Source organism: Canariomyces notabilis (assembly GCF_033297395.1).
Source record: "Canariomyces notabilis strain CBS 508.74 unplaced genomic scaffold N656scaffold_30, whole genome shotgun sequence".
Lineage (NCBI taxonomy): Eukaryota > Fungi > Ascomycota > Sordariomycetes > Sordariales > Chaetomiaceae > Canariomyces > Canariomyces notabilis.
In genome coordinates, this window is record NW_027041852.1 from 13,766 (window position 1) to 39,917 (window position 26,152).

Genomic DNA, 26,152 nt, shown 5'->3' on the forward strand with positions numbered 1-26,152 from the left:
GCAGGATGTCGACCTCTGACGCAAAGGGCGATCTGGAGGGTGGCTATGTTAACCTTAGGCTGTGTGTGGTGGGGCGCCTCTTTTGCCCACTTCAATTGGTGGTGGGGTCCACTTACCTAACGTTGGCAAATGCTTGTCCCGCCTCTGGGGAAGGAACTGGGTACCGTACCGAACGGGACCTGTCATCCACTACGCCAACGTCGAGGTTATCAGTTGCCTTGGCTTCATCAAGTTTACCAGCCATTGTCACTGCAGGATGGAAGGCTAATTGCTACATTATCGTCTATCTCCGAAAACATTCGCCTGGGCAATTATCTTTGGAATTGTCCCCCACCACCCTCAATGTACATAAGCTGCAGGCAGCTTGATAATGGAGGCTCAGCAACCGAATTCTGGAGATAGCGATGATAAGTCACCGCCAGGTGGAGCCAGGGCAGTGGGAGGTTTGAGGGGTCGAGCCGTCGAACCGTCGTCAAAAGGACCCGAGCCTTTTCTGCATGGAGCCGCTCCGACCGCCAACTCATTCAATTGGCAGCCCTTCGGTTTACGCAACAAAATCTACGATCCAGATCACGTTGTGCTGCTTCGGGACATGACAGGCTTTTTGGCCCGCGGGAAAACTTCCCATTGGACCGACAGCATTCGCAGGCTTGGTTGATGGAACGGGTAGATATCGTCGACGTTCAACATGGTCCATCTGGCAGATGTTGGTAATTATTAGGTAGGTATGAAGCACCTTGCCCTACCGCATTATTATCTGACTCGCGCAAACCAGAACAATGGTTTGTTGTTCTGTAGTACTTTGGCAGACCTTCGAAGCACCGGCGGACTTCTCACAACACGGCATCTTGCAGCCCTGCGAAGTACATACAAACACCTCTACGAGCACCTGCTTCAACGTTTATTAGTTACATTGTTATCGTGCATGGCCCTTTCGCCTATCATCTTGAATCGTGTCATGACAGGGCCCGCAACTTCGTGGAACAACAGGCCTCGAGCGCCAATCATGCGAAAACGTGGCCTCGGCAGCCGCTTCGCCAGGTCGCCCCGTCTCTACCGTTCAAAGTACAGTACGTACTACGGACACTACACTAACGTCTTCTTTCGTACAAACCCTGCCGTCAAACAATTGCGCTGAAAAGGCCTGGTTTGTCCAGCCTTCCTCGTTTCAGCACAGATCCATAGATCTGGTTGTCTGACGGATACTGACGTGTTTCTGGACAGTCCCGAGAAATGGTACAGACACGTACCTTGCAGTACTGCGGCCAGGGCTAATGGAGACTGGGTTGGTGAACCTGAACCTTCAACACTTAGGTATGGTGCCCTGCGTACTGTCCTGTACATACGCTTGCAGTGACTGCATAGCGGCAAGCCCGAGCTTGGAGCCGGATACCCGGACGGTCCAAACCTAGTGTCCGCCAGTATGTGCAGTACACTAGCGCATGCTGCTTTTGCTCCTCGGCCTTGATGTGCTCAACATAGACAAGGCGCCGGAGTCAGCCTCATCGCCTTACTCGGTGGCCGTTTCCGGAATCGATTCAATAGCCGGCCAAGGCAAGGTTGGCCTTTCCACGCTCATCCTGTTTCAAGCTTGGCCGGCAATCGGTGGCAGATGAGGCTCTACATGGATGTGCTGCCGGGGCTACCGAGACTTCATCTTAGCTTAGGCTTGATCCAGCAGTACTGGGAGGTGCCCTGAGAACGCCCAGACCAGTGCCGTAATTCCCCTACACCGGTTGACCCCTTTGTTTTACTCTATGTTTCCTCGAAGGTTGTTGTTTCACTGCAGCCCGTACCAGACTCGGGTGATGTTTGATTCCCAGAATGGATAGGTTCTTCCTGAATTTCCCCTATCCCGGTTCCTAACATATGGATACGACAAGCAGGTGTCTCTAGTCCCCAGTCTCTACGAATACTCAAGAGCGCCTTTTAGAGAAGCCTTTGGTCCGTGCCTAAGGGGGCATAAGCCGCAGGAACACATGGCTAAATCATTGGCTCTCCGGGGGCCGGCTTTTGCTCGAGACGAGCCTCCTGGTAAAGAGCACTTGGACCTCACACTCGTTTCCGTCCTGGAGGCCTCCCCGTGTTTCCCCATTGAGAAACGCACACGTGTCTGCGATCCGGACCGGTGGGTTGCTGCCTCTCCGCGTGCGAGGTGCCGGACGGCTCATAGGCGGGATGGGCGGTACTCGGCCCCGGGGCGGTGAACGCCAACTGCGTGTGTCGCCAGGTTTATGGGATGAAGCTGGATCCTCAAGTCACGGGACTGCAATCCTGGATCAAGGTCTAAGAAAGACAAGGCCACTGGTCTTGATTCTTGCTCGCAGGAAGGATACAGGGGAATGTAGAGTGTCGGTGAGCCCGACGGGGTCAAGTAAAGCCGTCTGGCGTACTTCGTCCCCAGCATAGTTCCGAGTCAGTCTCCTGGTACTACAGCCAAAGGTATGTGGAATTTCACTTGAGGTGTAAAGAGTGTAAAAGACTGGAGGTAAATCGGGGTGTTCTGTAAAGAAGGGCGCTTCGCATATCGCATTGATACCAGAGCTCGCCATCATGACCCCGAAAGCGAATCAGGAGGAAGTGCTATGATTCAAACACGCTAATGGTGTACAACATACCGCATAGTATACTATACCACATGACCGACGGGCGTCTCCTCATCTACATTAGTGTGCGTCGGGGGTGTCACAGCATTTCCGGCCTCAATATTCACTACGAAGGACGTCGAACCAGATTCGAGATTAGCTCCAGTCCGAGACTCCAAATGAAACCGGACATTGGTGCCCGTCACTTGGGTCTGCTCTGCGCCTACCACCGATACAAAATGTTATGGTCGATTTGCTGTACCCGTGCCTCAAACTCCCTATCCAGCCCTACATGTAGCTCCCTATCTAGGTACTTTGTAGTCTAGAGCACCGATAGGGGAACTACTAGTAATAGCCGAATTTGAATCAAGTCCCTTGATACACCCAGTGACCCAACGTAGTTGATCTAAGCTCCTATGACGAGGTGTATCATCTTACTACCAGAGTACTTAGTAGTGATATCACCAATGCTCTGTAGAGACCTTGGGCGGTATGAGAGAACTGAGTAGTCCAGCAACCTAATGGAAACAGATCTGTGGGATACATGTAGTCGCAGCGGTGGTAGATCAGCTCTGCCTCTGCTACATGTCCTAGGAGTCTGTCTCTAACCCCTCGTGTCTCTATGTTATATATCTAGTTCTAGATCATCAGCCGGCAAACAACTGATACTCGGAGCGTGGACTACATTCTTCACTAGAAGCCAACATCCTCCTAATCCTTAAGAAAGCCTGCAAGCAACTATGATTCCCTCAGCAAAGTAAGCAGTTACTAGTAGCAGGATGACAACATAAAGCCCTAGCCTGAGACCTAATAACTTGAACTTGGACTTGACTCGAAACCTAATTTCAGGTCGATGACAATGTTGAACATAACAGCAAGTGACAGCTCCATAACAGGCTAGTATACCTCCGTATCAGATGCAAATGATAACATGCATATGATAACATGCCAATGATAACATGCCAATGATAACATGCCAATGATAACATGCCAATGATAACATGCAAACCTCTGTCTGAACGCCCGGGCTCGAATATGATGGTCTGCTGCTCTAGCCTCAAACGCCCCGCACCACCGAATGCGGTATGCTCAATTACAGTCAGTCAGATGTTCACCTCAAGACTTTACCATACCGTAGTTGCTGACTCCAAGCCAAGTGAGCTCCCTGCTCCAGGGTATACGTCCAAAAGATAGGGGAATAAAAAAAAAAAAAACAAAAAGGAGAATGCAGAGCCAAACCACCAATCCCAGTTCCTCAAAGTCTCGAGTAAGTACCAGCACTAGTACCCCCATTAGACCTTGGTACTAAGCAACCACGCACCAAACCCCTATTAATCAATCAGGGCAGGGAGAAACCGTCAGGACAGGACAGGACAGGACAGGACAGAGAGGAGTGGGCCAACATCGCGACATAGCCCGAGGCCATATACCATAAGGACAAGTCAAGTCAAGTGCAAGTCAGTCCCAGACGCCGACATCAATCAACCCTTCTTCATGCCCGTCTAGACTGGCCCCGGACATTACCACCCCCATCCCCTCACGCTCTTGAAGCCCCTGGGCCTGCCGCCGCTTCTGAGCACTCGCGCTCGTCCTCATGCTGGCGAGCTCAGCATCCAGATCCCAGATACCGCCAATGAAATCGTCCAGGTTTTCCAGGACGGCGCTGACGTCGTCTATCGGCTGCTCCTGTGACACTTCCCCTTCTCCGTGACTTTCTTCTCCGTCGGGTTGAACATCGACCTCCAGCCGGCTAGCTTCCTCTGTCCCTTTCTGATTCTCCTCCGACGCGCATGATGATTGTGAGGAGGATGGTCGTGACTGTGGCCGTGACTGTGAAAGCGACAGTGGGTGTATTTGTAGCAATGGCAACGGTTCAGCCACATCCACCCCCTTATCCATATCCATTCCAGCATCCGCATGCACATCCACATCCAGATCACCCCCCTGCTCCTGCTTACCATTGGCATCCAGCCCCTGACAAAATCTCCCATCGCCTCCACGGTGGCAAACATCCGCATCACCATCACCATCAGCACCAGCAACAGAATCAGCGCGCCGAAATGCCTCAGCCATGGCGTCAAAGGCCGGGCTGGGACAGACCTGTTGCGACTCGCTGGGCAGGAGCCGTCGTATTCTTTGCGGCGGAGGAGGAGGACGCTGGGGTGTCTGGGTCTGGGTTTGGGTGGCAGCAGCAGCAGCAGCAGCAGCAGCAGAAGCACCAGTAACGCGGCGGTTGGCCAACACGGCAGCAAAGTGTTTTGCAAACTTTTGGTTTGTGTCGGTCGGGAGTTTGGACGTGATTAGAATGCTAGGTGGTGGGGAACCAGGCCTTGAAGTAGGACGGGCACGGGGTCTGGATTTGGATTTGGATTTGGTGATGCTATTGACAGTTCTACTGCCACCGCCACTGCCACTGCTCGGTGGGAGGTCGGTGTTGGTTGGTGAATTCAAGGGTGAGTCTGAGTTTGAGTTCGGGTCAGTTGTAGTATCTGGGCTGACGGCAGGGTTGCCTTCTTCATCTGGGAGTGGTGCCCAGAAGACATGCTTCTTTGCTCTCTTGGGTTGTGGACTTGAATCCCCAGTCCAAGGGTTGGACACGGCAGCGTCCAGGAGAGCTTGGGTGCTTGGAAGATGGCTGTCGGAATGGGCGGAGATTCGCCGTTTCTTCGCAGGACGCTCGGGAGATGGGGTCATAAAGTCCCTGAAGGACTTGACCGGGAAGGTGAAATCTGGCGTTGGCAGGCCCGACTGCTTCGTTTCCGGGGTAGAGGGGGGAAGAGGGCACAGCTGGGAATTGCACATCTCAATGTCCTCCTCAGGAGTCGTGTCCTGAAAGGGAGAGACCGGATGGGTGGCCGTCGGTAGCACCGCGCTGTTGGCGGGTGAGGATAGAGGATTGAATGCTGCATGTTGTAATTGGAGCTGCGAATCGCCTCTTGCCCAGGGGCTCTGCGAGGCTGCCAGTTCGAGTGCTTTGCTAGCGGTGAAACTCAGTTTCAGGGCAGCGAGATCAAGGAGAGGCAGCTGCTCTGCGACCTCTGTGGCGTGAGAGGTAAGGCCCATATCCTTCGTCCAGGGGCTTTGGGTATCCACAAGATCTGTTTTCTCCCTAATTCCGCCATTTCCAGCGGTGCCGACGTCGTCCACTCTAGGGAGAGGCTGCGCGTCTTCCTTTGCCCACGGACTTTGGATTTCCGCCTTCGAGCTTTCGAACTCCAGCTGCATTTCGATTTCGGCTTCAGCGTTGTCACTGATTTCAGCACATGTATGCTCCTGCAGATCCTCCTCCCCCTTTTCGCTTTGCCGATCGCTTTCTACACCTTCTCCCGTCATGGGTTCTGCCTGTTCTTGGACGATGTCACCAGGGATAGGGGTCAGGACCTGTTTCGAGCTGACTGTCGGTTGGCCTTCGTGCGGCACTAAAACTTCTTCATCTCCACTCGCACGTTCAGACCCGATTTCAGAATCCTCTCGGGTGGAACAGTCGTGGCTAGGTGCGACAGCTTGCAGTTCATTCGTGGTAGGAGTACGTTCTTGGCCCAGGCCGAACATTGGCATTGGCGAATCATAACTGTCAATCCTTCTCTGTGATTTGGGCCAAAGCAGTCTTCTGGGAGACCCAATTGCTTCCGAAACAACGTCTTGAGAGTGCTTCTCAAATGAAAAGTTCCCGAGGCTGGGCGTGCTGTGATGTTCAGAGTCAAACGAGGACCCGGAACACACTAGTGTCGGTCCGTCGACTTGTGAAGCTGTTTCAGAAGCATCATACTGCCCTTCTCCAGAATGAACGCCCGGTTCTGGCGGCTGGCCATTCACCGGTTCTGCTGTTTGGCCAGGTTCTGGACCAGGTAGGTTTTCGGGCGTCGGCTGCCCTTCAGCCTCGGCCGTAGCAGTAATAACTTCTTGGACACTAGTCGGTGCGCTGCTCAGCGGAGAACTTGGAGCCTCCGTCGGCTGATTACTGTTAAGTGTCTCCTTGCCCTCCATGGGTGGACGGTCTCTGGAGTTTGGCCGCTGTCCTGAGTCCTCACTTGCAGATTGCAGACCGGACAACTTGGTGGTAACTCGAGACGATTTGAGCATCTCTTGGCGATCCTTGCGTTTGTAGCGAAAGCTGCCATCCGTGCGGGCGCTTAGCTGTGTCTTAACCTTGACCGAAGATACCGTTGCTTCCGGGAGACCTCCGCTGGGTGTGCTGACGTTTCTGGCTTCCCTATTCTCCTTTTCTGCCAGTGTCGGTATTGGAGGTGCTCTGGATGGTGAGTCGTGCGCTTCAGCCTCCTCCGTGTAAGGGATACTACTCCTTCCGGTTCTCGACAGAACGAACTCCGCGTAAAGTTGCGCAGCAGGTGGAGAAAGGTCGCCGACATCTAACAGACATCGGTCCCTTGCTGTAGCTGACAGCTCCACATGCTGGGCTATATGGTTTCTGGCCGGCGTTTGGGTTGAATCCTCGTTGACCTGCGGCCGAGGCGACGCCTCTTCGGCTTCTTGTACCGAACTGTGTCGTTTGCTAGTATTTCTAACCACGGTTGGTGTGACAGGTGACGGGCTACTTGTGGGCCCGTTTTCTGCAGCAGGCAATTCTGGAACCGTGGCTTGCGTTGCCAGTTTTGAGTCCGGTGACGAGACTTCCGTCTGCGGAGTCTCTTGGGCCGCAACGACCTTGTCCCGCCAATTCCAAACTCTGCTGAACGTCTCATCATCTATGTAAGCTTCATGTGTCGCATTGTCTTGAGGTAGCGCGCTCTCGAAGGAGCAGAGGGGGTCAATGCTGGACTTGACGACGCCGCTGGATCCATTGCAATCCGCAGCCCTTTTTGATACCCGGGTACGCCTCCGGGGTTGGTTCGACTTTGTTCGAGATGAGGACTTCAAGGACCTTGAGCGCCAAGGATTGACCCAGCCCGACTTGCTGTCGAAGGGGCCGCGAAGAGAGGCAGAAAGTAGAAAGACAGGTTTGCCTTCCAGGAATCGTCGGGCCTGAATTTCGCAGCGGGCGCGGCGCTCGGTCGGGCTGTGGTAAGCCTCGTCGTCGGACCCGGAGTAGAGGACATCGTCGGGTGTGTGCGTGGCCTCGCAATAAAGCGGCTCGTTACAGAAGCGCTCGGGATCGAACCATTCCAGATCTGGGTTTCCAACAGTCGGATTCATTGTTGACGTTGGGAACAAAAATACATTGCATTGACGCCTATGGACACTTAGTCGCTGACTGGAACTTGGGGTTTGTAGAAGTCTTGAAAATGCTGCAATGGAGCCTTGGTTGCTGTATCCCGGGGATTCAAGCGCTGAGAGCACTGCGAGCTGCTGTTTTTGGTTGCTAGGCACTCAAATGAGTTGCCAAATCGATGTGGGTCGACGCGCTCTGCAACGCGGATCAATCGGGCGCGTCGTCACCTGATCGCGATGCAGACACTTCAAACCCTGGTCAGCGCCATGTCGGGCCGTTGCCACGGCAAACATCAGCCATGGCCAAGCTGACCAATGGTCATTCTCCTTGATGTTTACACCCCACAACGCGATCCGATGCTGCATCCGTGATCCAAACCCGACCAATAATCAATCCTCCTTGGGGGGTGCTTCCGATGACAAGCAGCAACTTTATCGTCGATGGCGCATACCTTACCCTACATCATTCCTCTTTTGAAGACAACCTGCCTTTGCAATAGGCTTTTGATGCCTGCATTCACAAGATTCTTGCGATGAATTAGTTTATCCGTACATTTCGATCACCATTTTAGCGACGCCTGGTTAAGGGTTGTTTCCTTCGAGACGACGCCATCACACATCCGACAACCGACATCCGCAACCCTCAGTCGCAACCCCGCCGCACGACTCATCAGGGATCCCACGTCTCGATGACGGCTCAATAGCAACGGCGCGCACATCTCCCTATCTATACCGTACAGACAATTGCACCCTTATACCCATTGCCCGACTCGCGCAGACACATTCACATACATTCACGCACACACCTACCCACACCGGGCGCTGGCGCAATGGGCCACGCCTGGCTGGACTCCCTCTCCGAGGACTGGGTGTCGCAGCCTGGATCCGCCGATGCATCCTTTACCGAACCCACCACTCCTGCCACTCCTGCCCCTCGCCTTCGGGATCCGAAACAAAAGATCAAGGCGGCTGCTAGTAGAATCCCGCGACTCAGTCCCCGTGTCAAGAAGCCTCGGCTTTCCATCGATGCCAACAGCAGCAACATTCTCAACGAGAGGAGCGCCAACGAGAAGCTGACGCCTACCGCTGCCCGTCGCACCCCTTCGAAACTCCAACAGCAGCTCGTTGCTAGCTCAAGCGGCGGTCGCGACTGCCATGCATGCCGCTCTGCATCGACTGCAACCCCCGAATCGATTGTTCGCAGAGCATACCTGCACCGAAAATCCCTGAGCGCATCGCCTTGCAGAGGGAAAGGGGACACCCCGGAGTGGAAGCGCCGCTTGGTTTACAACGAGTTGTCATATGGAGAGCAGCGGGACCTGTTCACTTCAGCAGGGACCGGGTTGGAGAACATATTCAGGCCCCCGCTGCCCGCACCAGAAGCCGCCATGGACGACAAAACCTCGCACCAAAAGAAGCGGCCACAATTCGACGACACTTTACCATCTAGCCCGCCTCCCTATCCCCACAACCACGAAAATGATCATGACCCCTCGACGGCCGAGGTCTACGTGGACGATTCGATGCAGGAACCGTCGCAGCAGTTACCAAGGAGAGCGCCAACATCGATGAGATACAGACGAACAGAAGAATCGGCCAACGCGAGCATGGATTCCAGATCCAGCATGCCGCCTAAGGATACTGGATCTAGAGAAACAGCCACGGCGGAACAGTCTGCATTATCGGTGGGGCTTGCAGGCGAATCCCGCAAGGCCAGCGGTAGGAGCGACCTGCGCTATGAGGATTTTAGCCCCATTTTGCTTGAGCGGCGCCAAGCCAGCAATGGCAAGACCATTTTCGGCCCGGCTGAGCTGCCTCCTGACGAGCTTCGCAAGCGATTGGAGAGGCTCCAGCAAAACCAGAGGTTCCTTATGGGGGATACCGATGAGGAGTCCATGGGTGGCGTGTCGGAGAGCCATGCCAAGTCGCGTAGTCTTGACACAACAAAAGCCCGCGAGCGACTAGGGGCCTTCGTCAACTTCCAAAGGGGTGGCCGGTCAGACGAGGGATCGTTCCGCAACCACGCGTTGAGCTCTGCTCTCAACGACACATCCGAACTCCACCCTGAGGAGTCGTTGCAGGCCAGCACACCCAAGCAATTCCCAACTGTGAGGGTTGAACGCTGGGACAGCTACGAAGAGACGACGACCCCTGCCCGGAGCCCCGAGTTGCCACCGGTTCCCAACCCTAGTCCGGAGAAGCGACCTGTCTCGTCGCAAAACAGCACAGGGAGCCCCTTGAAGCTTTTCCAGCCCTACGACACTTTCACCAACCAGACACTTCTAAGACGAATGAGCCAGTTTGAGGAAGAGCTGGGTGATCTCTCATTCTCGATAGCGCAGGAAGACGGCTACGACGACCGACGGCAATCGGCACACCTACCAAGGCATCGGCAGCCTTCTGCTCCGGCCAACAGGTTTGGCGCCGGGGAATTGGACGGATACGAGTTCAATGACGAATTCTCTCAGTCGTACGATGTATCAGGCTTGGACGGGGACAAGGAGAACCGGGGCCCGGATGGGGACTCGATGCAGCCATCACTTCCACCGATTTTCGAGCTAAGCTATTCATCCTCGCTATCAGAAGCCGAAGACCTAGTAGTACGCAGGCGGCGGCAAAAGTCTGTCACCTCCCGTTCGTCGCGGCGACCAGGGCGAGATATTCGAGCATCTTTTCCGCCGACCATCGGACCCGGACGAAGGGACACGAACGGCTCCGAAATCAAGCGGCCGCGCACATCACCCTCAAAAGACCCGACCCCAAAGCGGCGCAGGACGTTGAATAGGTCAGACGACGACCTGCTTCCCGCGGTTGATTCAATCAAGTCGTCGCATCAGGAACTGCAGTCCGTACTAGGCGGGAAACGGCAGGACATGCGCAGTAGCGGCCAGCAAGAACTGCGGCCTCGGACCCCTACACCAAGTCAGAGATCCTCGGTGCAGCGGGATCGTCCGCCCCTTGCCGAGATTGAAAAGACGCCGAGTCGTTCCAGCAGGCATTCGCAAGCTGCCACGGCTCTTCCAGTCGGAGCGTCGCTGGATACCAATCGGAAGCCATCCATCAGAACCGAGGACTTCATCAATGAAGCCAATAAGATCATGGCAATGATCCGCAGCAAGGCAGGGTTGCCGAGTGGACTTGCTAGTCTGGAGGAGTCAGACGCAGAGCACGGACAACCCTCGCCAGACCTAGAGAGTTCGTTCCAGGAGTCGACCCAGGAACCCTTTTCGCGTCCGCCCAGCCGCGAGGGACGTCCCCCTTTGAGGCGCCAGTCGACGAAACAGGAAGATCCTGAACTCGTTGAACGGCTCAAGAAGTACGAGGAAGCTAGCGACATGGGTGACATTATTTCTTCTTCCGTGCGTTCGGCAGCTCCCCCTCAAGAAGACATTCCCGTTGTTGGCGAGCAGGACGTGTCCAGGAGCGCCTGGGGTAGCAATGGCAGTCAAACATCACTTTCGGACGCCGAAGTAATCAGCGATCCACCGAACATCCGCATTTCCCGAAATCCCGACTGGGAGGAGCGAGAGTTCGCCTCTGGGCACAATGATAGCGCGCGTTCCCAGGGCTCGACCGGCCTACCCACCCAGTCTAGTGGAATGTCGGTGCCGACCGGCTCGTCGAGGGGTTCTTCGAGGGGATCCGAAGCGAGGAAAACAATTGCCCCGGAGAGCGTGTCACATCTAATCCCGGATCAAGTCGGGAGTATGGTGTTGGACAGGCAGCGCAACATGTGGGTCAAGAAGAAATCGCTGGCGAAGAAGTCTAGGGAAAGCTTCGTCCATTCGGAAGCGAGTGATGATCCGTTTGCCGATATTCCGGATTTGTCCGTCGACTTGACCTTGGAGATGCAGAACCTGAAGCTTGGAACCGCCAAGAAGGAGCCCTCAGCCCAAGAAAACCTTCCGCGCTCTGCGAGCCCGGCCAGTCCATCAAGGCCTCGCAGTGCTGCCTCGGCTCAGAAACTGGGTCCTGTTGCTGAAGCAACAGAGCAGACGATCCGTAGCCAACATCGCAATCATAACAACCTGACACAGAGGCCTCAGACAGCACCAGCGCGGTCGGAAGAAGAACTCGTTGAGCACGAAATAGGCATTAACGACGGCCGGGTGAAGGATCGTCGGCGACTTACCATCAGTTTCTCTTCCCCCATAGCCTCGGTGATTCAAGATGTGGCTGAGAATGGTGGCGTCACTGCTGGGGATGCCAACCTCACCGGGCAGGCTCACGAAGACCAAGTCGCAGACTCATCCCGGCGAGGCCGAAGGATAGTTTCGGTTCATACAGAATCGCGCAGCAAATCGCGGGGACCGTTGCGCCATCTCTCCGTCCGCGGCCACTCTTTGGTCGCCCGCCCCGTGTCCCGCATCGACGAGAGGGATGAAGAGGCTAGCCCGGGCCAGTCGTCGCAAGAAGGTGTTTCCGGCATGGAGCTCAGCATCGTGGGAGACCTCAGCGTTGTCGGCCCTGATGCGGATGCTGGGCAGCAAGCGAGCGTCAGCTGGATGCTAGCAACTCCGGCAAGGGGCCGGGATTGCCCCGCTGTCGACATGGACGGTGCTCCCATCATCGGCCAGTACGTTGGGATGCTCTCGCTCAGCCCGCTCTCCGACTTTACGGTGCATCGCGCGGACGAGTCGCTGCCTCTGGAGGTCAGTTATGTGCATGATGGCCACCATCTCGTCACAGGCAACCGGTCGAAGGACCGCTCCAAGCGCGTCATGTCGCTGAGCATACGCGAGCTCGTGGAGAAGCTCGCCGAGGTGGAGCCCTTTGAGCCGTACTGGGAAGATATGCAAGAACTGGATCTGCGCGGCAAGGGGCTAGGGGCTTTGCATACGCTGGACGAGTTTTGTGGACAGCTGGTGAGCCTCGACGTCTCCAGGAACAATATCCGGAATCTTGGTGGCGTCCCTGCCTCAGTTCGACATCTCAAGGCGACGGACAACCAGCTGTCTAGCCTTACAGCATGGAATCACTTGATGAACCTCCAATACATCGACGTCTCGAACAACGGGATTGGCAGCCTCGCACCCTTCAAGAACCTCGTCCACCTCCGCAGCCTGAAAGCCGACAACAACCGAATCACGAGCCTGGACGGCATCAAGTTCCATCGCGGCCTCCAGATCCTCCGCGTTAGAGGCAACTTGATTGAGACCCTCGACCTTGACGGCGCTACCATGGACCAACTGACCGAGCTAGATCTCAAAGACAACCGCATCCAGCACGTCGCCAACCTCGCCCAGCTAACAGCCCTGAACTCGCTCAACCTCGAGGGCAACCAACTCGAGACCTTCTCAGTCGAGCAACCCATGTCTTCCCTCCGATACCTGCACCTCAACGACAACAAACTCCTCTCTCTAGACCTCAAATCCCTCCCGCACCTCCGCCTGTTGCACGCCGACCGGAACCGCCTCGTGCGCATCGCCGGCTTTTCCCGCGCGCGGAAAATCGACAGTCTCTCCCTGCGTGAACAGCGTGGCGACGCACCCCTGGACCTACCGCATCTCCTGAGCCGAGCGTACGAGGTGCGCAAGCTGTACCTCTCCGGCAACCTCCTCAGCAGCGCTGGATTCGACCCGCCTACGGACCTGCTCAACCTCCAGCTGCTGGAGATGGCGAACTGCGGGCTGACGGGGTTACCGGACCATGTGGGGCTTGCGATGCCCAATCTGAGAGTGCTTAATTTGAATATGAACGCCCTGCACGTGCAGGACTTGACGCCTCTGAGATGCGTGCCTAGGTTGAAGCGGGTTTCGCTTGCCGGGAATAGGTTGGCGGAAGCTGCTGGGTTGGTTGAGATCTTTGCGGGATGGAGGTATCTTAGGGAAGTGGATGTGAGGGATAACCCCGCTACGCAAGGGTTTTATGCCCCGCCCACTATAATGAGGGTCGTCGTTCCTCGAGCTGGGAAAAATAATGCAGAGGGAGAGGGGCAGTTGGACCGGGATGGGGATGGGATTGGAGGTGATGCGGGAGGGGATGGGTTTGCCCTGCCGGACCAAGACCCGGACCGTGATGCAGGGTATTGTGGGCGGTTGGATATGCATACGCGTATGAGGAGACGGCTGTGGGAGGCTATGGTCGGAGCGAGGTGTGGGAGGGTGAGGAAGTTGGATGGGTTGCCTTTGAGTCTGTCTTTGGTGCAGCAGCAGAAGGGGAATGGGCAGGACGGGAGTGCGGGTGAGCTGGAGCAGGCCGCCGAGGGTCTGGTTGGTGCTGATAAGGAGGATCCGGTCTGGCTTGCGCTGAAGGAAAAGGGGTTGCTTCTTCCGCCTGCGCCTACAGGGACGAGTACAAACCCAGCTCGGGAGGGGGATGGTGAGGTGGCTGTGGCTGTGGCGGCCAACTCCAGTGCGCGGTGGCCGGCTGAGGATAGCTTTGCTTGATTTGGTGATGGGTAATGGGTGATAGGACCTGTGGCGTTTCTGGGCTGGGTTACTACCTACTGGTACTACTACGGATTGGTTGCCCTTGTTATGGCTTTTGCTGTTTGCAGGAACTGGGATCTGGGAAAATGCCAGGCAAGGCGAAGCAAGACAAGGCAGGCAAGGGACAACAGGCCTTGCTTGCTTGCATTTCACAGAATGGGGCGTTCTGTTGTTGTCTTGTTAGTTCCCACCCTCTGTTCTGTTCTGTCTACCGAGCAGAGCAACTCGGCGTCATGGGGTTCGGGGTGACGGGGGAGTTTGTTAGGTTTTTTGTGGGTTTGGTTTGTGGTCTGGTATGGTATGGTATGGTCTGATGTACAGAGTATCTGTTCACTTGCAGCAGCATTGTAAAGGGGTTTGGTTCCATGGTTGTATGGGCCGTGTGGGAGTATAAGTACAGTAGAACAGGGAGTAATGATTACCATGACACATGATACAAACAATTGTTGTTGAGGTAGTGATTTGTTAGCATTATGGTATTGATGCTCTTGATAAGGTGAGGTGCTAAGGCGTCCCTTGAATCCCTGTTCAGATACTTAATGTTCACAATGAATGAAGCATGCTTAGAGGAGGATCTCAGTCACGATCGACAACTTGAGTGAAGGTTCACTGTTGGATCAATGTCGCTGGTATTGAGGGTATCAAATTGGCCCATTTCCACCGACAGCCTCGCGCTGACGCTTCCTCTGCCCTTCGCGGAGCAAATCCTCTCCGCTGTACCCGCCCAAGCGTAGACCAGCAATGCAGGAGACTGACTAATGATACATGATCAAAGGAACCTAGGAAACTCCAGGGCATCTTCCAGTGGTCAGCCTAGAGGTATCCACAACGCCCAACTCCTAACTCCGTGCAGAACATCCACCCCCCAACTCATAGGGCAAAAACAACAGTCTCACGGTGCAAGACGGTCCCCGGTAAGGCCCACGCGGCGGCGGTCTAGACGCTTCACCACAGCTCCCAGAACAACCTTGAGGATAGCCTCGGCCGAAAGCACATTGGCAGAGCCATCCCTGCCGTCCCAGGTGACCGTGTCGACCAGGTCTCGAACTCCGCCGCCCTGCTGGGCCAGGCCGTCATCCAGATCCCGCAACGCCTCGGCGGCGCCCCTCTCCCGACCAACCTGGAAGAACTGGATGCCCACCTGGTGGGGCGGGGCCTCGAGCTTGTCGAGCTTGCGGGCGATGCTGACAATGACCGACTCCGGGTCGTCGGTGGGGACGCCGTCGGTGATGACAATCATGTTGACCGGTTTCACGCCGCAGTCGTCCGGGTTGCCCGTGCGCTGGATCTGTCTTTCGTAATGGCGCAGGTACGGTTTCAGGATGTGGTTGATGCGTGTCCCCGTCGGGGTGCCGCCCGAGGGCCGCACGTTGGTGAAGAGGAACTCGACCTGGTCGGCGCTCTTGATGTTGCGGTAGCCGCCCTCCGGGTTGTTGCCGCTGCGCGCGTTGAGGAAGTAGACGTCGATGCCGTTCTCGTCGTGCGCCGTGCAGATGGGCGCGATGGCGCGCAGGGCTTCTTTCACCTCGCGCCACGACCGCCCCGCCATGGACCCGCTGTCGTCGATTAGGAATACGGTGTCGAAGGAGCTGAGGAAGGCATAGGGGTCCTCGGGCGACGTGATGCTGGGGTTGGAGCGGGCGGATGAGTTGGACGGCGCCGGAGACGCAGCCCTCGCCGGGCCGGGACCCTGGATCGTGATGGTGGGGTTCGGGGCTACCTCCGAGTAGGGAGGGGGCGGGGCTTGATTCTTGGGTGCGGGTGCGGGTGCGGGGGTTGTCGCCGGTAGCTCTGTCGGCTGCCCCGCAAACGGATTCGTTGACTGCGTCGAGGACGGATTTGGACTGGGTGATCGTGACCGCGACTTCAACTTGTCCTTGATGGAGCCGAAGATGGAGCGATTTGGACTAGACATTATGGAAGATGTGCGGACGTGAGGGTTGAAGGTTTGGGTGAACAAGGCGGTTGCCATTCCAGAGAAAGGGAAGTACTGAGGGGTAGTGCTGATTTAAGCTGTCAAGCCCAGTGCAAGCAACGCAAGTGTGACACGCAGGTGCGGCCCAAGTTATTAGGTGCGGTAATGGCGCGCGGTTAGCGGACTGTAAGTCAACTTGATTGTTGCTCTAGATCCGGCGGCCATCAGAATACCAAAAACATGCTCTGCAGAGAACCATTCTTTATACTTTGTCGATCTCATCCATCCTTCATGACCGAGTTCCCCTCAGGGGCAAGTGGACCGTACTGCACGCAGCGTTGCCGGACAAAGAGGTTAATATTTGCCATCCAGCCTTGCTGAGAGCCTGAGGCCTGCATCACGAAGACGGCTAGGCTAGGTGGTAGCAGCTAGGCGAAGCAAATTCCAGTGTTCTGGAAAGAAGGGATGAGTGACACAGCCACCGATTGTGCTGGGAGCCTGGGATAGTTAGGGCATTGATGTCTGTTCGCGGCAAACACTAACAGAAAAGTCCACATAGTGGGGCTGAGTAAGGCGCAGCAATCACCACAAACACCAGATTCAGTATGCCTCGTCAGGGCAGCGTCTGTCAGGGAGACACACACGAGCCATATGCGCGGCATGAGATCTTGTCACAGGAAGTTTGTTTCGGCACATGGCCCAGCATAGCCGAGCGCAAACCCACGGTTTACCTCGGCCGTTGTAGCCGTGGTAGCTCAAGGAACGGAGAAGTGCTATGTAAAACCCATCCCCAAAGGCGGATTCCCAGAGAGTATGCGGCATGTCCGTCTGAGCTCGTTAGACGCTGGCCATCCAAGGCAGTGACCAGTGTCTGCCCCGCGTTGGCCTAGTCTCTTATAAGCTCCATCCTGGTGATAGTGAAGCGGCAAAGGTTGGCTGAGCCGTCTCATAGAAACGTTGGCCCACAGGAACCAACTTCAAGTGCGGCGGCGGCTCCAACAGGAATGGGATCTACGGTTTCGGCACGATCCGACCAAAACGTGGAGGATCCGAATCTGGAAACAGCCGCGCGACTTCAGGGACTCTGGAGAGAAGAGCATCACGACCAGTTCAAAACCTGAGAAAGACCAAGGTCGTCGCAACAACCGTGAACCTGCGATTTGATGATGTTGATAGGCAGTGAGTTGACGGCGATAGGAAATACAGTGCCGATCCATCCAGAACACGGCGTCTTTTGACGGAGATTCTTGGCAGGGGCCCTGGACCCCTGTCCATGCAAAGCACCCCGCCCGTCAGTTGCCCAACGTTACAGCGGGGTAGCTGATCGTCGTTGGGCTGCTGAAATCGGGTCTTTTCTTGGATCGTTGGAATTTCAATTCTCCCCTAGATGAACATGTGCCGGTCCAGCAATTATCTCTTTTATCCTTGGCAAGGAGATCCTGGTTCCAGTTCTCATGGATTTCCAGGTTGTGATCTTCTGGAAGCGGTGTCGTGGTTTCTGTATTACCTAGTGCTTATGCACTGTTGCTGCATGGAGTCGCACTGGTGTTGCGGTGAAGCAGTAAGGATCAATGGGCCTTCGTGATACATGTACCTTATGTAGGACGCGGATTCTCGTAGGGTGCATCGGGAATTGGGTAGGTTTGCGGGAAGGGCTTCCCGGTCAGGTCAGTATTTATTTATTCTTTCAAGGATGCGGTGAGGTCGAGCTTTCCAGGCCAAAATTTCCTTGCCTCCTTCAGCTGGAAGCACAGCAGCAAATGGGAAATAGATAACTTTGAACAGTTTCCCATCAGTTTAACCCCTCTCATCCTCTCCTCTCAGCCCTACATACGTGTATTGCCCATCCTCTGTCAGCTTTGACAAACAATCTCTCAACTTCGTTGCTCCGCTACTGCTTGCCTTCGCCATGGCCGACTTCCTTTCGGGCCTTGCGAATCGAAAATTCAGCATCAATCGCAATACCGGCGTGCCACGCCCTGCACGCCGCTTTTCGATTGGAGAGCCTGGCCTCGCCGGTAAGGACAAACAACATAAAGCATTCCCTCAACTGTCTCCTCCGCTGAAGTCGCCATATCTCTGCAAACGCTGACGATATTTCCCCACCTCAGAGGCCAGCAGTAAAGTTCACAGGCAATTCCGGGCCGCCCATGAGGGGTATGGCCACCCTTGATGCAGTCTCGTCCAATCACCGCCGCTGACCCTGCGTTGGCAGTCATCTTCCCCATGCCGGGTTAGACGCGAGTAGGTCGTCTACTGGGGTCGTCTGGTGCACTGAGCGAGCCGCCGAGCACGGCTTCCTCGAAGAGCCCGAGAAATGGGCCAACCTAGGCCGTATGTGCCCTCAGAGGCTGGTCCTCACCTTCATCCCCAGACAGAAGCGCTGACGGAACCGGTCAGAGGGTGCTCCCGAAGTACACACGTCAAGCCTGAACTTAGCCCGCTCCCTCTGACAGGAAAATAGGTGGATGATGAGATAAAGGGATGCTTCCCCAGGCCCACGACCATCGACATCAGCGTCGCCAGCCGAGAGTATGGACCAACCGCCGGAATCAAGCCCCTGAGAGAAGCCGTTGCCCGCCTGTACAACGAGATGCACCGTAAGGGCAAGCCGAGTCAGTACACGTGGGAGAACGTTGCCATTGTTCCCGGCGGCCGCGCAGGCTTGATTCGTATCGCTGCCGTCCTGAACAACGCATACGTCGGCTTCTTCATACCCGACTACACAGGTATGAGCTCAGAGATGAACGCCACTGGGCGGGGCTAACGCTAAAAATAGCGTATAATGAGATGCTGTCACTCTTCAAGAATGTACGGAGGAAGCCCCTCCTACAGTCATGGCATCTCGCTTACTGACGCCTTTCTAGTTCGCGGCGATTCCTGTCCCCTTATCCGAAGAAGATGGCTACCACATCCACCCGGACAAGATTGCCGAGGAGATTGCCCGCGGAACTGGCGTTATTCTCACATCCAACCCTAGGAACCCCACGGGCCGTGTCGTGGCGAACCCGGAGCTGGCCGAGATCCAGGACCTGTGCCGCGAGCGAGCCACGCTCATCAGCGACGAGTTCTACTCGGGATACAACTACACTAGCAACTGCGACGGGACCACCATCAGCGCTGCTGTGAGTTACCCGTTTTGCATTTTGCGACAAACAAACTAGTACTGATATACCCCTTTCCAGGAAAATGTCATCGATGTGGACGAGGACGACGTCCTCATCATTGACGGCCTGACCAAGCGCTTCAGACTTCCCGGCTGGCGCGTTGCCTGGATTCTGGGGCCCAAGGAGTTCATCAAGGCGTCAGTAACCCCTTTTCTCCCCTCTCCCACTTCCCCAGCGCCCCCGTCCCTCTCCTGATACTAACCCTCCCCTGAAAAAACAGCATCGGCTCCTGCGGCTCGTACCTCGACGGCGGCACCAACGTGCCCTTCCAGGAAGCCGCCATCCCGATGCTTGAGCCGGAGCTGGTCAAGAAGGAGATGGCGGCGTTACAGAGCCACTTCCGCGACAAGCGCGATTACGTGGTCGGCCGCCTGCGCGCCATGGGCTTTTCCATCCGCTACGTGCCCGATTCCACCTTCTACCTCTGGCTCAACCTCGAGGGCTTGCCCGGTCCCATCTCGGACGGGCTCAACTTCTTCCAGGCCTGCCTTGAGGAGAAAGTCATTGTCGTCCCGGGGATTTTCTTCGACCTGAACCCGGCCCGCCGCCGCGACCTTTTTGATAGTCCGTGTCATCACTTTGTACGGTTTTCGTATGGCCCCAGGATGGATGTGCTTAAGATGGGGTGTGATGGGATTGAAAGGGTTGTTAACAAGTGCGTCTCTCTCCTCGTGTTTTTCCCGTGGAGCCGTGAGATGTGTGCTAACTGGTGGTGTTCTTCCTGATAGGTTCAAGAACTTTGTGAGCCACGGCCAAGGAAATTGAAGGGGGACGCGCGCTTGAGCGGGCTGGTTGTCGGCTACGATGCGTCTAGAAGGGACAGCATGTTGGAAAGTGTTTCGTTGGCAGGACTATTTGCGGCAAAGGGTTGTTGCCACCCCGAGATCTGCTCCTTACCTATCTAGGCGACTTTGCCATCTTTGTATCGCCGTTCGAGTACCTATACGAGATCCAGAAAACTCCGGGAAGCTAGGGATAAAGCCACCTATAGAAGAGCGAGTTTGGGTAGACGGAGCCCTCATTAGCTTTGACACGTGACAATCCAACTACCATGCGCAAGGACGAGATTTTCGAGAAAGCATGCCACTTAGAGATGGAACTTCCGTAGGGTTTTGAGATTCAGGTTTCCCAGGCGTATTCAATATTCTCGAGGAGGGAAAGGGGCAAAGTGCCCCCCTAAACTGCTTGGATTCCCTGCTTACGCTGTGAAGTGTAGATCAACGTTGGATTCCAACTGGAAAACAGCTTGAACCATCTGTTTGCAGTTCAGCATAGCAGTACAATCAAGATCACCGGTTCCTATGCCCTCGTGGGATGTGTCCTGCGTTACCAATTCATCCAAGCTCAGCGGCGAGTTCAGGATAGATTGACAACCTATTCATCAGCTTTAACAACACTCCTTTCCTAAGCGTACAGCTCTTGTCAAGTGATAATTCTGGGAATGGAGTGGCTGGTACTACCTACCTCGGACTTACACCCGCTTAATAGGGCGTATTTTGGTTCTGCAAGTATCTCCAGTGCCCGGGACCCAAAACTCGTATCAAATCTCATCTTGCTTTGGTTGGTTTGGCGCATCATATTGGCGATGCATGGCGGGAGTACTGCTTTCTCGTCCCCGTCAGTAGTAGAATTGGTAGGTATATACGTAGACATACTTAAGAAACAGATACGCGAGGCCGGAAGGGGAAGCTTCCCTGTGGCCGTCGTCACGCTGTAATAGGGGCAGTCCACGCTTAGAGATTTGGCCAACATTGAGTATATAGTTCAAGTCCCCCTTCCTACTTTCAACCCCCACGGGTAGAAGTAGCAAAGTGGTAGTAAGTAGTAGGCAATACTCCCTCCCTAACTCGCCCAACGCGAAGGAGGTCCTGTGTTCGATTCACCACGGCAGCCCATGATGGTCGCTGCCTCAACAAACCCAAAGTAAGGCCGCACAACATTGCAATCCCGTGGTCTTGCTTGTTGCAGAGGGAAGCACTCAGGGGAGTGTTCATCCAAGGGATGACCGGGAACCCCCTATCTGTCCACAATGTGGAAGGCAATCTCTCCCTGGGGTGCAGTTGGCTGCTTAGGGTGTGCAGTGAAATAAAGAGGGCGAGAGACAGCAGGTTGGTTGAGAACTTCTCGCTCTTGGGAAGATTCGCTTCCAGAGCCTCGTACTCTCCCTCCGTCTGAGGTTTGAGGACTCGCATCTCAGCGGCAGACCGCCGAAGAACCGTTGCGACTTCTGGGTACTTGGAGCAGAACGTGTCCCAGTTCTTTTTCAGGTCCCGCTTGAAATCATTGCTTCATGCCCCATCGCGCCACCGAGGCTTGACAATCAGTGGCTCCTCCGCTTGCAGTTCTTGGAACTCTTTTCCCACCAACAACAACGATTTCGCAATGGCTGAATCCGACCACCCTCCAGACTAGGCGCCTGGGCCCTGAATGAGCACGCGCATCAAGAGCATAGTTCTGCTGCTCCTGACGATGCTCCTGAAACAATCTTGGGACTGCTGCAGATCCTATTCGGAGCCCGCCTAGTCGACCTGCTCCCCGTGAAACGCAACACCGACGTCCACTGTGCATCCATAGCACTAGACAGCAAGCTCGAAACGATGTTCTCCTCCAGTATCTCTATAGTGGACAAAGCGAAACCTGCAGCATGCCTAGTAGACTGGCAAAGCTCGGCCCTATCATGGGCTATCCAGGATACCAGTTAGTGCGCGAGAAACAAGATGCGGGAGACATTGGTGGCATGGTCGACCTGGTGCAGAACTCCCGACGTTCACGGCACGGCGCATCCAGCGCACTAGACAGCAAGCTTGATCACCCATTTTAACCAGTCTGGGTCGTATCCCTCCCACCACCCTCCAGCTGTTCGAGTCCAAATACAGCTGGGGCCCGAGCCGAGGGTCCAACCGAGTCCCGACGAAATTATAGGCCAGCAGCAAGCCCGTCAACAACGACACCGGCAGCAGACCCTCAAGCGGAGGAGGCAGTGATTGTTAAGCCTCGGTTCCGCCTTTGGCCCTGGAGAGTGGGAGGTTTGTCATTATCGTCCGTCAAGGGGGTTTCGGATGACGACGAACTGGAACATGGAACCGGCACCTGAAAAGCTGCAGTACTGCATTCGGCACTGGCAGTGAGGTCTCCCTTCTGTTCGGGTGGTGTCCACTGTCCTGCCTGCCTGCTCGTACACTCCTCTTCAACAAAAGGTCCAGGGGGACGTGGACGGTATTTGAACAAGAACACCTGAGACCACAATCGTGTAAAAGGCATCAATCTCGGATATCAACGTATACAGATGCAAAGGTACGGTTACAGAGTAGTCCGATATGTTCTCTAGGAGAAATGACTCTGTTGTCATTCTCGAGTTCAGAGTATGCATCGGACATAGACCGCGTTTGTTCATAGAGGGAGACTTGTTGAAATCATTGTTAGAAACCAGAATGGTTCCATCACCCTCCTGTGTTAATGTATGTGTGAAGACTTCCTATAAGCAGTGAACTAGACAATTGCTATCACTTCGAGTATGGACATGAAGCTGCAGGAGCAGGAGAGGTATCGTGTTCCCGCCGATCCACGGCTTCTGTCTTTCTTCTGCATTGTACCACGCTACGAGTGGTATTACCATGGGCCCATGGGGCAGCTTATTGTGAAGGAGGAATTTGTCCGCGATTGTGATGGTTGTCATGGAGCTTTGCAGCTCAGAAAGTATGTTGCTGACGTCTTCGACCCTCTGGTGTTGGAGTTGACGGATCAAGTCGCGAGATTGGTCTCGAAGCTGAGTTTGGAATTGTTGTTGCGATGCAGGAGGGTCGGGCTTGGGGATGGTCTGCTATCGTAGTAGGTCAGTAGGTACTCAACAAGGTAGACAGATACTAAGCTTAAGCCCAAGAGAGGACGTATGAGTCCCTCGTCTTTCCCCCATTCTCGAGAAGCAAAGCGCGTAGTGGCGAGGCCGCAGCCTTCTGGTTGATGACTCCTCGCGGAGTCTATCCATGCGGGCTAGTACTAATTGCCTAAGCATGGACGCTGCTTCGACCCCTAGCTTCCTCTTATTTTTTGCTTTGTTTGATTTTTGATGGCGGGAAGTCCGTCGGGAGAGGCTCGCTATCTGTCGGACGGACATGAAACGCCTATGGGTTCCGTAAAGCTGAGGACCTCGATCGAAGCACTTGCTCTGACAGTCGGATTTTGCGGCAGCGGAGCGGATTCGGTGGATGGTTAGAGACCTCGGAGCGGCGTGTCAGGAAGTAGTGCCTTTGTGCAAACCAACCAGCATGGCAGCATGAGCCGATACCTGGGTTCGATCGGTGTAGAAACGAGAAACTTAATGCAAATGAGGTTAATGGAAGGCTGCAATGGGACGTAACGGTCAAGCTGCCAGCAACTGCGGGATCTGACTTCCGCTCAGTGCAGCGCAGCAGCAGAGGGATCCGTAGTGTAGGGATGGCCAAGGTCTCGATGGCTCACGGCTCCCACGTTTCGGGTCTCGTGACGGTCGGCGGAGCGGATTCGGTAGGTGACCCCGGCGGGAAGACGCCTCTTCTCTGGACGATGCAAAGGTGAACCGGCGGAAAAGTGATACGATTGGCATCATAGAGCTGACGGCTGCTTACCCCCACGCTTCTCCGCTCTGTGCAGCCCGGGCGCATCGCGAGGGGGTCTGGACTCTGGAGGCTAATATCGTAGGAGAGCGGGCTAGAAAGAACTGTGTGGGTTTCTCAGGTTCATCTTACCCTATATCATCTTGACGGCTCGCCGAGTGTCCAATTTCGGACACCAGAATGGCAGGATTTCGTGGGGGAGCCCGGGGCCGCTGCATGAGGTGTGCTCCGCGCGCATGAACGAGCTCCGGGAGTCGCCCGAGAAACCTGAGAAACATACTATGTGGTGCTTTACGTTGCTTTGCAGACTGTGACAGGTTGGAATGTAGAAGATGCTGACATGAATAGCTCTTTGATTTGGAAGGAGCTGAGGTTGGACACCGACGTGGCTGATGTCGAAGACACACGTGCTGCATGACCATGAAGCCAGAATAATTGCACCCCAAAGTCTAGACAGAAAAGAAAGTCAAGGCTGATGACGCCTTCCAGCCCGGCTCTTGCGTGATCACATCCTGGCTCAGGCTGTCCTCGGTCGTCTGCTCCTTCCCGTTTGAATTCAAGCTGTAATTGATTGCCCATGAGTGTTGAGACGGAGCAGCTCTAAATTACTCGGTATCTAAGTGCTTAACGATGCTCCCATCAACTCAATTGACACTTACATCTGCTCTGCGAGAATGGACATGAGTGTTGCCATTGACTGCGCAACGATCAGGGGCTGCAATGTTGACATTCAAAGTCACTATGTATTTCTTGGCATTGCGTGCTCGGACCAATTCAAGGTGAGGGCTTGCCACACCTTGCACGGTGAAGCCAAAACATGAGATGGTTCTAGACGTTTCTTAGCCAGCGAACTACATCACAACCTCATGAGTTGAGGTCTCAATAGAAGAGAACAAGACCAGTAGTGCCCGATCAAGTTCACCAAAACTCATATTCCAACACCAACCATTACAACACATTATCTCGGTCCTCAAACCGCCAGATCGATTCGAAACACCCATCCCTGAGCACACCTAGCAATCTTGCAGGCTCAAATCGGGAGTAAAACTCACAACCCCAGACGACCTAAATTACAACTCAGCAAGCCACAAACACAACTTTAAAAGATAGGGAGTGTACTCACCGCCGTGCTGAGCACACAGCTCACCCAAGCAGTAACTGCAAGAGCTCGATGCCCATCCGCAGCCAAGCAAGCCTAGCTTGCCGCTGCCGCATCACACCGTTACTCCTCCGTCCAACAACAACCCTCTTCCGGCTCCCATCAGCAGCAGCCGCAACAAGGCGGCCGCCTCTCTCATCCGCATCCGCATCTGCATCCGCACCCCTGTATCCATCCATACCAACAAGGATGAGCAGCACCACCATCACCGGCACGGCTGGTTCTGCCAGCGCGGCAGGGGCACGCAGCTACCCCACACCAACGGCGAGCACGTCAGCGCTCCCCGGCAACACACCATCCTCAGCAGCAGTACCAAAGCAGCAGCAACAACAACCATCAGTAACAGTAACCACCGCTGTAGAGGACGACACCACCACCACAACCACCACCACCACTGAACCAGACCAGGAACAGCAGCAGCAGGAGAGCAAGAAACCAATCCTTCCCCTTCCGGCCCCGGACCCCTCCTCCTCTTCCTCAAACGACGAAGAAGGCACACGGATCGTGCAAGTCAACGGGAAAGCTGTGGCACTCGACAAGCTGGGGCCGATGGTGGTCGGGCGGGACGGGACTGTGTCGCGCATCGCCAACTGGCCTGAGATGACGGAGATCGAGCGGCAGAACACGCTGCGCATCCTGTGCAAGCGCAACCAGCTGCGGCTGGCTAATCTCCGGGCTGGGAGGGAGGCTGATGCCCCGATTCCAGTTGAGGGTGTTGGTGAGACTGCTGCTGCTGCTGCTGCTGGTGATTCTCCCAACGGGGACGCGGTCAAGCAAGGGTGATGGATTAGGCTTGATAGTAGGGGTGAGAATGGTATTGATAAGGGGATGTTAGGTAGATGGAGAATTGAGATTCTCTTGCTAGCACCATCAGCTAGAATGGCTGCTTGCTTTCCATGTGCCTGCTCCCCTTCGTGTACGCCTGTAGTACGCCTGTAGTAGCAAGTCGGTACATGAATACATCATGGCTAGATCAAAGACACGCTAGGACCAACGCCACAGATGGGATATGTAAATTCCAATTCAACGCTTTGCCGCCCCACCATATTGTACTGTTTGTGATGTCGACTGGATCGACAATGAGCACGCAAAGAATCACGTCTTTGACCGAGCAACAATGGTCAAGCCCTTCAA

The 26,152-nt window shown here is 55.1% G+C and overlaps 6 protein-coding genes across 6 annotated transcripts; 4 read left to right on the top strand and 2 right to left on the bottom strand.

Moving 5' to 3' along the window:
* The first annotated feature begins 485 nt into the window (after positions 1 to 485).
* Positions 486 to 1,290, top strand: N656DRAFT_411422 (uncharacterized protein). Its single transcript, XM_064809570.1, has one exon. It carries the CDS (start codon positions 728 to 730, stop codon positions 1,136 to 1,138), a length of 411 nt encoding a protein of 136 aa, XP_064666193.1. The 5' UTR covers positions 486 to 727; the 3' UTR covers positions 1,139 to 1,290.
* Positions 1,291 to 3,937: 2,647 nt separating this feature from the next.
* N656DRAFT_739270 (uncharacterized protein) lies at positions 3,938 to 7,907 on the bottom strand. The gene has a single exon (XM_064812781.1). The coding sequence runs from the start codon at positions 7,737 to 7,739 to the stop codon at positions 4,044 to 4,046; it is 3,696 nt and encodes a 1,231-aa protein (XP_064666194.1). The 5' UTR covers positions 7,740 to 7,907; the 3' UTR covers positions 3,938 to 4,043.
* A 235-nt stretch (positions 7,908 to 8,142) lies between these two features.
* On the top strand, positions 8,143 to 14,639 carry N656DRAFT_783846 (uncharacterized protein). The gene has a single exon (XM_064816039.1). The coding sequence runs from the start codon at positions 8,585 to 8,587 to the stop codon at positions 14,141 to 14,143; it is 5,559 nt and encodes a 1,852-aa protein (XP_064666195.1). The 5' UTR covers positions 8,143 to 8,584; the 3' UTR covers positions 14,144 to 14,639.
* Positions 14,640 to 15,077: 438 nt separating this feature from the next.
* Positions 15,078 to 15,734, bottom strand: N656DRAFT_717657 (uncharacterized protein; the record flags this gene model as incomplete). The annotated part of the gene is made up of 1 exon (XM_064812215.1): positions 15,078 to 15,734. One exon carries the CDS (start codon positions 15,732 to 15,734, stop codon positions 15,078 to 15,080), a length of 657 nt encoding a protein of 218 aa, XP_064666196.1.
* A 2,275-nt stretch (positions 15,735 to 18,009) lies between these two features.
* Positions 18,010 to 19,992, top strand: N656DRAFT_717491 (PLP-dependent transferase; the record flags this gene model as incomplete). The annotated part of the gene is made up of 8 exons (XM_064812208.1): positions 18,010 to 18,118; positions 18,212 to 18,257; positions 18,316 to 18,454; positions 18,565 to 18,829; positions 18,880 to 18,911; positions 18,968 to 19,225; positions 19,286 to 19,404; positions 19,488 to 19,992. The coding sequence occupies 8 exons, from the start codon at positions 18,010 to 18,012 to the stop codon at positions 19,990 to 19,992; spliced, it is 1,473 nt and encodes a 490-aa protein (XP_064666197.1).
* Positions 19,993 to 24,698: 4,706 nt separating this feature from the next.
* Positions 24,699 to 26,008, top strand: N656DRAFT_783850 (uncharacterized protein). Its single transcript, XM_064816040.1, has one exon. It carries the CDS (start codon positions 25,031 to 25,033, stop codon positions 25,799 to 25,801), a length of 771 nt encoding a protein of 256 aa, XP_064666198.1. The 5' UTR covers positions 24,699 to 25,030; the 3' UTR covers positions 25,802 to 26,008.
* Positions 26,009 to 26,152: the final 144 nt, after the last annotated feature.

Coding starts and splice junctions, on each gene's coding strand:
- N656DRAFT_411422 (XM_064809570.1), top strand. CDS start 728: ATGAAGCACCTTGCCCTACCGCATTATTATCTGACTCGCGCAAACCAG.
- N656DRAFT_739270 (XM_064812781.1), bottom strand. CDS start 7,739: ATGAATCCGACTGTTGGAAACCCAGATCTGGAATGGTTCGATCCCGAG.
- N656DRAFT_783846 (XM_064816039.1), top strand. CDS start 8,585: ATGGGCCACGCCTGGCTGGACTCCCTCTCCGAGGACTGGGTGTCGCAG.
- N656DRAFT_783850 (XM_064816040.1), top strand. CDS start 25,031: ATGCCCATCCGCAGCCAAGCAAGCCTAGCTTGCCGCTGCCGCATCACA.